The 10,000-nt window shown below is 36.5% G+C and overlaps 1 protein-coding gene and 1 long non-coding RNA gene across 2 annotated transcripts in view; one reads left to right on the forward strand and one right to left on the reverse strand.

Moving 5' to 3' along the window:
• The window catches only part of LOC144977069 (aquaporin AQPAe.a-like), a 41,482-nt gene extending 34,791 nt beyond the window's left edge, over window positions 1–6,691 (forward strand). Inside the window, exons 5-7 of the mRNA XM_078921815.1 lie at window positions 413–493; window positions 989–1,138; window positions 3,488–6,691. Coding sequence (XP_078777941.1) covers window positions 413–493; window positions 989–1,138; window positions 3,488–3,583 — 327 coding nt within the window. The 3' untranslated portion in view covers window positions 3,584–6,691. The remainder of the gene's footprint in view (window positions 1–412; window positions 494–988; window positions 1,139–3,487) is intronic.
• A 1,795-nt stretch (window positions 6,692–8,486) lies between these two features.
• Window positions 8,487–10,000, reverse strand: part of LOC144977070 (uncharacterized) — a 2,001-nt gene continuing 487 nt past the window's right edge. The window contains exon 2 of the long non-coding RNA XR_013646232.1: window positions 8,487–9,640. This is a non-coding gene — a long non-coding RNA (uncharacterized LOC144977070). The remainder of the gene's footprint in view (window positions 9,641–10,000) is intronic.

Genomic DNA, 10,000 nt, shown 5'->3' on the forward strand with positions numbered 1-10,000 from the left:
ATCACCACATAGACAAAATCAAGTTAACTCTCTCCTTACCGGCCATTTTCAGGATTTTCCCGAAAACGTCACACCCAACTAACACAAAAATAGATTTTTTATCACTCTGAGATAAGGGCAGTAAAATTCTTGCCATAACACTGTTCATTTTCTTTAAATTTTATGATGTACAAAAGAAATTTGAATAAGAAAAATGTTGGTTGTATCATAACGAATGTGACGATTTTCCTATAGTTGGTAAGGGGAGGATTAAACCACTGAATCGATCGGTCCTACAATCATCAACATCGTAGTTTACCTGAACCATGGCATTTTGGTTTCATAATAACGGATGAATTAACTATTAATCACGTGCATCACAGTTTGTGTGTGTTCCATCATGTACATTAATCGTATTGAATTTTTTTTTCAGGTTGATTTCACCGGGTCAAGCATGAACACTGCCCGTAGCTTTGGTCCTGCTGTGGTCATTGGGAAATGGGAGGATCACTGGGTGGGTTGTCATGATGATGGTGGAGTGGCGGTTGTGATGATGATGATGATGATGATGATGATGATGATGATGATGATGATGATGATGATGGTGGTGGTGGTAGTGGTGGTATTGGTGTTGTGATAATGATGATGATGATGATGACGACGACGACGACGATGATGATGATGATGATGGTGCGGTGATGATGATGATGATGATGATGATGATGATTATAAATGCAAGACTAAAACGTTTTATCGTAACTCATAACTTTACGGCGTTCTTGAATGTGTGTGTGTGTGTGTGTGTGTGTGTGTGTGTGTGTGTGTGTTTTAAATATACTGCCAAGGTAATTGAAATGCTTAGAGTCTGATATTTTATCAGAGCTACAGTGCAATATTATTATTAATATTATTATTATTATTATTATTATTATTATTATTATTATTATTATTATTATTATTATTATTATTATTATTATTATTATTATTATTATTATTATTATCGATGCAGGTGTACTGGTTGGGACCTATCCTGGGCGGAGTTCTTGCAGGCCTTCTTTACGAGAACTTATTCGCTGTCAACGCATCCCTACAGAAAGCCAAAGCTTGTTTGTTGTCAAGTGACTATGACGATGAGAAATATCAGGCACAGAAGATGAAGGTGAGGACCGACTGATAATATACATTTTTAAAGAAATGAGAACATTTATACAGCGCAATATCCACTAAACGTGCTCAAAGCGCTTTACAAGGGGTCCCTGACCAACAGCAACTCGTAACATCTTGTACGAGACATGACGCCTAATAGGCGACATTCCTTTTTTTATTTTTGACAGAGACAACGCAGTTAACGGCCAGGTACTCATTTTACATTTGAGTACGGTGAGAGAATGTGAGTAAAGAACCTTTTTCATGGGAAAATTATGACTGAATGACTACTTTAAAAAAAAGCTCTACAGATACTAATCTATAAGAGAAATAGGAGAACACTATATATTAAAGGAGGATAGATATACTGCATTGATCTACGAATGATAACATCTAGTTTTAAGCTATACCGATCAGCATTCTATGTAATTTACGTTGACTGCGTCTTCACAGCTTGTGATTATCTTTAAAGATAATACAGTGTCTCATACTTTTCTTAAAAGTTAAAGCAAGACAGGGTATCTCTCTCTCTCTCTCTGTCTCTCTCTCTCTCTCTCTCTCTCTCTCTCCCCTCTACTCTACTCTTCTCTTCTCTTTATGTCCTCTCTCTCTCTCTCTCTCTCTCTCTCTCTCTCTCTCTCTCTCTCTCTCTCCACTTCTCTTTCTGTCTGTTTTCCTTCACTGACCCCCACTCTTTCCTCTCTCACAGTATCTTCTTAATCTTTCTCTGTATGTTTCTCCCATGCCCACTCTCTCTTGTATGTCTCTCTCTACCCTCTCTCTCTCTCTCTCTCTCTCTCTCTCTCTCTCTCTCTCTCTCCCCCATATCCACAATCCCTCCCTCTATTTTTACTCTCCCAATCTCCTTATTTTAAAAATATTTTTGTTATCCTATCACAGACAAATATAGAGGAAAGATCGTAGAACATTGAATTCCAATTCTTCAAAACTATACAGTGGTTGTCAAAGAAACAGGTGGAATTGATCCAATGTGTTTCACGCCTTCTTCGTGGCCATGGTCTATTATCGACGATCGAACATATTATTTTCAACCATTCTTTCCTCTTTTTTCTTTTTGCTTTTATATTTATCATTGACAGCACAGCTAAGTCAGTCATTTTATTTGGAGTTTGAGTAGGAAGATGTTGTTGTTGTTGATGATGATGATGATGATGATGATGATGATGATGATGATGATGATGATGATGATGATGATGATGATGGTGGTGGTGGTGGTTATGGTGGTGGTGATGACGACGATTATGATGACGATGATGATGAGAAGGAGGAAGAAGAGGAGAAGGAGGAGGAGGAGGAGGAGGAGGAGGAGGAGGAGGAGACGGAGGAGTAGGAGGAGAAGGAGGAGGATGAAGAAGAACAGAATTGGGCTTTCTTTGTTTAAATGTGTAGCAGGCACTTCGAAGAATTACAGAGTCGTATCAATTCCATTTTCAGCACTCGAAATAACCATGACGTAGGACCGTGTTGAGGCGATGGTAACAAATGACATGTTGTCCATCGCAATTGAAGCTGTATGCAAATTGAACCTAATTTTCACAATTTTGACAAAGTATATCAAGTTGAGAAACTAGGGAGGCGACACCGGTGTAAGATAAAGATCTGACCAAGTCTATATGAAACGGTGCCAGACAAAGCAAGAAAGAAAAATGCAAGAAAAAAAAAATCTCAAAAAATCAGTCTACCTCGACTGGGAATCGAACCTCAGACCTGATTACCGGTCAGCACGTTTCATACACATTTGTTCATACTATTTTTACTATAAATTGAAGGTGTTTGTTCTATACCATACCCATTTCAGTTTGTGGTGGCCGCTTCTTGTATGAGCGACTGACGATAGTGATGATGCCAGTGATTTAGAAAGTCACACTGATGAATCAGTTGATATTTCTTCTGTATCAGTTAAAAGATGCAGAAGTTGTAATGCTTAGCTATACTATAATAAAATTTAAAACAAACAAACAAAAACAAAATGAAAAAAAAAACCCAAAAGGAAAAAAAAAACAAAAGAATAAACAACAAGAATAGGCCATACTGGACGTGGACATATATATTGATGTCAGCCAGATAAAACTTACCAACACACAAAACTATGTGTAACCTTGAACGTTTTTAGTCTGATTGTGATATAATTTAAAGAGAGCCAATCATTAAAATGGCTGTCTAAAAACAATAACAAAGACCCGAGAGACGTCAAATCCGTTCCTTGTATAGAACCAATCTCATCAATTCAATTTTCAGCACTCAAAATAACCCGGACGTAGAACCGTGTTGAGGCGATGGGTAACAAATAAGATATTAACCTTTAGTCATAAAATGTCTTTTTGTTTTCTTTATTCCCTAGATCCGAATCATAGAGGAAGATCCAGATGAGCCCAAAGAGGATTTGCCACTCAGTGAAAAGAACGTCAATGGCGATGGGGACCCTTCTAACGCATAGAGCAGGCCTATACACTCATCATTATGTACCTGCATAATTCTGTCGTGCTAGGACTATGACTCAACAAACAGATTTCCTTCAGCGTGACCAGTAAACATTACATCAAAAATGTCGACTGAATAAAACAAACAAAAAAGAACGAACAAACAAACAAAGAAAAAACAAACAAAAGAAAAATATAACAAAAATACACACACATACGAGGGCTCTTTCATAATTAACCGAAAAATGCCTGTAAAATCCGCGTTTTTTATGCTATCAACAAAATTCTTGCACGTGTTCATACCTTGACTCGTCCTTCATTTCTCTACGTAACAGCCAAGTCTGTCGACACACTTCTGCCAACGCCGCTTTAAAGGTTCGAGTTCTCTCTGAATCATTTAATACAAAATAACAGAACAAAATAAAACGTATATTAAAAAAAAGATAAGCAAATAAAAAAAAAAAGAACAAAAAAAAAACAACAACAAAAAAACCAAACAAACAAAAAACAAACAAACAATTGAATCAAAAACAGATAAAACGTAAAATATAAAAGATAACCAAATAACGAACCGCCCACCCAGCAAATACAACCAAAGCTAAAATACCACCCCCACTTTAAAAACAAAACAAAACAAAACACCAACAACAACTTTGTATTATTATGTAATCTTTGAATTTAAATTTATCTCCCTGATATTTTTATTCTATTTAAAAAAAATGTTTTTAGCATTTCTTTTTTTTTTTTCTTTTCTTTTTTTTTACCCTTTTATTATAATGTTAATTTGAATCAGATATATAATATAATCGGTTTTCAAAAATCAAGTCCCATGATATTTTAAGCTCAAGTGTGATTGTGTAGCATGATCCGATGTTGTGAATGACTTATGTGGGCTTAATGAAGGGAAGTGACTCAAATCCTTACCCCACGAAATTGGTGGTGAAAAAATTATGTACCTTGAATTGCCAGGTTCCACATTTAAAATCATTTTCATAGTGTAATATGAGTAAAAAGAAATTAAAAAAAAATTATTATGCAAATACCACAACAACAACAACAACAACAACAAAAATACATCCAACAACATCCCATTTCTTTTCTTTTGCATTAAAAAGATTGTGACCCGGCAAAAAATCATTTGAACTTATAGTGAATGTGATGAGAATGAGGTCATTGCATGGCAAGGAATGTTGAAGACTCGGATTGTGTGCATGTTAGAAAGAAAGGAAGAAAGAGAGAGAGAGAGAGAGAGAGAGAGAGAGAGAGAGAGAGAGAGAGAGAGAGAGAGAGAGAGGAATGAATAAAATCATATTATTATGTCTTTTTTTTAATTATGTCTGATCATTTCTCTGATTCGGACTGCATTTATTCGTCATTACTTATTTCCCCCTTTTATTCGCCTTCATTGTTCTCTGTACATATTTGTGGCAACTTCTAACTGTTGAAGTAAATCATGGAACATGGTATATCAACAAAATAGACTCATGTTATAGAATGTCCGTTTGTTGAGGTTTAAGCTTGTTGTGTAGCAAGCCAAAGACCAGTGCCCAACTCCAGCATCTCCCCCCCCCCCCCCCCCCTTTTTTTTTTTTCTCTTTTTTTTTCTTTCGCCATCGGCATCGACAGCTCTAACTATTTAAGCACAACGGGAATTTCATATTCACGATTTTCAACTTTTTCCCATTGATACGTAAACGTAAAAAGATATTTGGCACAAACTTCCCTACTCCCCAACACTTTCTCGCCAATATGCTTCAAAATAACATCAACATTTTTTGAGAAATCACATTTTGAGTTGCGTGAGATTCAATAAAAACTATTTTTTTCTCCACATTACAATTTATAACCAGTAATTTTTACAAAGCTATCAACTAAAGTTATAAATATTAAAAGGTATGTTTGATACAAAGCCCATCAACACTGACATAGAAACGTAATCAAATCATCTTACAAACTAGTGACAAACCTCAGGTAAATACCAGAAGATTTACTGTTCGAGTCGCAGCTGAGGAAGGTGGTTTTGTTTAAGATTCTTAACGAAAAGGTGAAAATGTTTTGCTGACGAAGGGTTTGTACACGAAACATCCATTATGTATACCGTTCCCATCCGAAGCCTTTGCATATTTGTATCTTGCACTTGTGACTGTTCCTCAATTTAAAACATTTAAAAGACATACTTCTGGGTGGGGATCTTGACCTCCCATAGTGGGCAGGGGGGTACATACTGTGTCTTCTATCCCCTTATATCTGTTTTCCAACTTGCTTTCTGTCTTTGTCTTGGCATGAGATTACTTGGTTTTGTCCTGGGCCTGGCCGGAGTCCTAGATGGGAGGGAAACAGTCAAATGCATAGTTATTGTTTTGGGAGATGATATTTTTTTCCTTGTAAATCATCTCTCTGTAATGTATTATTGTTATTCTAATGTATAATGTGGGCATTTGAGTGTATTCCTCTTTGTTGGATTTTGTGCTTGTGTCTGGATGATACTTATAGGTGATCTCAAACTAGGTGCATTGGTGGTAAGCTCTTGGAATCTACATCTGATCCCTATTTGTTCCCAGTTCCCCTATGTCTTACTTTTTCTTGGGTGCTTTAATTGTAATTCTAGAACTTTTTACTATCCCATTTTCTTCCTTTTTACTGGCGCTGATATAACCTAAATGTGTTGCAAGCGCCGTAAAACCCTTAAAAACAATAAAAACACAAAACAAAGACATACTTCCCCCCTCCCCTTACCGTCTACCGTGTTATTTTTCATTTGTACAATTTGCTATTTATTGTTGTAACTCATAGTCATAATACACAGTTTTCTCCACACACTTTGTGCGCCGTGTCACGTGAATATGACGTGCCGAATTGATTATGATGTTGGGAAAATCTGTTGTGACGTACACACACTCGTCACAGAGGTTTGACCCATGATTTTAATTGACTTATCATGTGATACAACGTGAAACGGCTAACGGTGTGCGTTGTACGACATCATCTTCTTCTTCTTCTTATTTTGTTATCATACATAATGAATACATTGTAGCATAATTCTCATATTATCAATATTATATCCTCTTTTCCATTCAATAACGGCATACCAGTACACCAGTAAACTTCATTTATACAATTCAAAACAGCTTAGTTCCGTCATTATGGCTTTCATATTGTGTTCTTTTTTTTTCTAAAAAAAAAAGGTAATTAATTATCAAGCAAAAAATGACGCGCTTTCTGTTTCAATCTCCACCTTTCCAAAACTCACGCCAGCCACATTTAGTTTTAGTAGCTATTACATGTTTAACTAACAAGAAAACTTGGCAGTTCCCGATGACTCGTACAGGATATAATAATATTATTGTACATCAAATACCGGATAGATTGCGAAGTCCCAGGTTTGGACTTTTTGACAGGGTTAGCGTAATTTTAATTGATCAATATCTGAAGGACACGTTTTCTGGCCAAAATTTTAAATAAATGTTTTTGTTTTTTTAATGGGCAGAATGGTAAAATCTTTTAATTTTAGCAAAGATATACGAGACTTCATTTTCAAAGCATTATAGTTAAGGGCTCCCACGCGAGCACATAGGCAAGATTCAACAAAATGTCAGGATGTTCTCAGCGACCCCATAATATATCTCCAGTCATCAACAGCTGGGCATTCTTTAGGTTTGGGATATTATATTCGCTTTTTATCAAAACGGTTTCACACCACAAAAACCCGGTGAAGAATACCTCAGGATATATGGAATTACATTAGGAAACCTACTATTTACCAATGAAATACAACGGATTTGAATAATTGTGTAGCGGATAGTCACAATTTTACTGTTTAATGCGCTTACAACTGCTTTTTTTTTTTTTTAAACTCAGCAGGCCATGTGGAACTAAATTTGCTTTTCACTATGCGGCTATGTGGTCTAGTGGTATGTCACTTGCTTTGGGATCGGAAGGTCCTGGGTTCGAGCCTCTCGCTCGGCGCATAGTTGAGTCATTGGAAAAGGCTCTTTACTCACATTCTCTCACCGTACTCTGGTGTAAAATGAGTACATGGCCGTAAACAGCCGTGTCGTTGTCCGAAAAATTGTAATATCGCCTAACAGGCGGCATGGCATGTCCCGTCCTACATGTTAAATGTTGCTGTTGACCAGGGACCTCTTGTAAAGCGATTTGAGCACATTTAGTTGATATTGCTCTACATAAAGCTAATTTTAAAAGCTCACTCAGTACAAATAGGATTTTATGCGAATTATTTTCTCTCCCAGCACTCTAAAAATATCAGACACTGTCTATAGTCAAGTTCTCAGTCACACTTGATTCGAGTATAGCAATGATTAAAATATGCCTTATCCAATGGTACAATGCTGACATATAGAACCATATTATTTCCATTTCATACAGTACCAGTTGACTTTTAAGCGTTCTTTTTTGTACTAACACCCTCACAATATCTGTCACTGCCCATAGCTAGGAATTTATTCACACCTGAGCCGAGTGGGGTAATGTGTGTTAAGTGCCATACCCAAGGAAACAACGTCTGGATTGAACTTTCCCCGATCATCCATTCATCCACTGACCACGCTGAACCTCGCTTAACGTTTGTGAAAAGACTAGACATCGTTCCATTGAGTCACCGAGCCATATCTAAATATGGACCTAAATATCCATACTCTGCAAGTTCGAATTCCATTGCGGTTGGTTCCTTGGAAAAGACTCTTTAATTTTATTTTCCCACCATACTCAGGTGTATTTGCATGTCTCGTTCAACATGCTCAGTATTGCTGTTGGCTTCGGACTCACTGTAAAGCGCTTTGAGCACATTCATTAGTGGTTATTGCTCTATATAAAAGCTTAACTTTTCTGGCACTGATGTCACAAACGCCTTTTAACTTTTTTTGTTCAATCGAAAAAAAAAAAAAACGAAAAAAAAATCAGTTTGAAAATAAAGTAGCAAGTTTTATTATCGGATGGATGAGTTCTAGAACAATCTATTTCTGACAGGATAGCGTTTTATGTAATGATGCAGTTTGAAAAGCCTTATAATTGTCATAATGTCGTAATAAATTATTTTTATCAGAATTACAAATATCAATATATACAAACAACCAGCATACATTAATCTATTCTTCAAAAGGTCACATGATATATAAACCAGCACTTCAGAATGGTATTATGCCGTTGACTCATCATTATCATCATCTTTGCTTATCCCTCCTGGACGTGGCCTCCGCAACTGTCAACCGATACAAGCTTAAAAATTGAAATTGAGCTTTCATATAGTGCAAAATCGACTAAATGTGCTCAAAGCGCGTTACAAAATGGTCCCTGACCAACATCAACACGTAACATGTAGAACGAGACATAACGCCTGTTAGGCGATATTACATTTTTTTTTCCGACAGAGACAACTCTGTTGACAGCCAGATACTCATTTTACACCTGAGTACGGTGAGAGAATGTGAGTAAAGAGTTTATTTCCAAGGACCTAACTATACGCCGAGCGAGGCTCGAACCCAGGACCTTACGATCCGAAAGCGAGTGTCATACCACAAGACCACTTAGCCTCTTCTGTCCTGCGCGTGCCATCCTTCCACATTCAATCACTGGTTTGACTTAGGTGCAGACATTTTAATTTCTACTCAAAAATACGATACTTGGGTGAAGTTTGTATGTTTAATTCAGGAGAATTAATATTATTTCATAAAGTTAAAAAACACAAATTTTAATATTTCTGACCATATTATTAACATCAAATTTTATGCACTTTTTAATCATATCCGTTTCATCCCGACAAAATACCATTTTGAGGCGGTTTGTCACATATTACTAATACAAAAACAAACATAAAAATATTTTTAAAAAATAAAAACGAAAGGAAAAAATCAAAACAACAACAAAGAGGAAAAAAAACTACAACTCTGTATGGACGTGTTGATTTGGGTCCAGGGTGACCTTGGTCTCCAGCCTCTCTTGCCTGCCAGCAGCAGCGTTCTGCCACTCCCCGGAATGGAACAGCTTTCTGACGTGTTGGAAATAATGGAGAACGTTCTTCTGCCTCTTCAATAACTCTGTGGTCTTGGTGCCGATATCTGATGGACCGGATATATAAACAAATAAGCAGACTCACGTGAATTCGTCATTGGTCGGCTTTTAAGACAAGTGGGCTATCCAATATTATATTAGAAAGAAAAAAAACAAACAAACAAAAATAACGACGTCTACATATATGCAGGTCTGACATCCGAACCCACTTAGGGACCTAGTTTAACATTGTTGTAATGGACAATATTTTGCGTCATTAAAAAAAAAAATTCCATTACAACAAAGATCCCATAAAAAATTGGGATATCAGACCTCAAAGTAAGTGCACGTCGAAAAAAAAAAGGTTTTGACAAAATTATTTGGACGCTGTTTAAAAAAAAATCAAATCAAAAACATATTAGATGGAC

This window comes from Berghia stephanieae, chromosome 7 (assembly GCF_034508935.2).
Source record: "Berghia stephanieae isolate SIO BIC M18660-M18661 chromosome 7, UCSD_Bste_1.3, whole genome shotgun sequence".
NCBI classification, from domain to species: domain Eukaryota; kingdom Metazoa; phylum Mollusca; class Gastropoda; order Nudibranchia; family Aeolidiidae; genus Berghia; species Berghia stephanieae.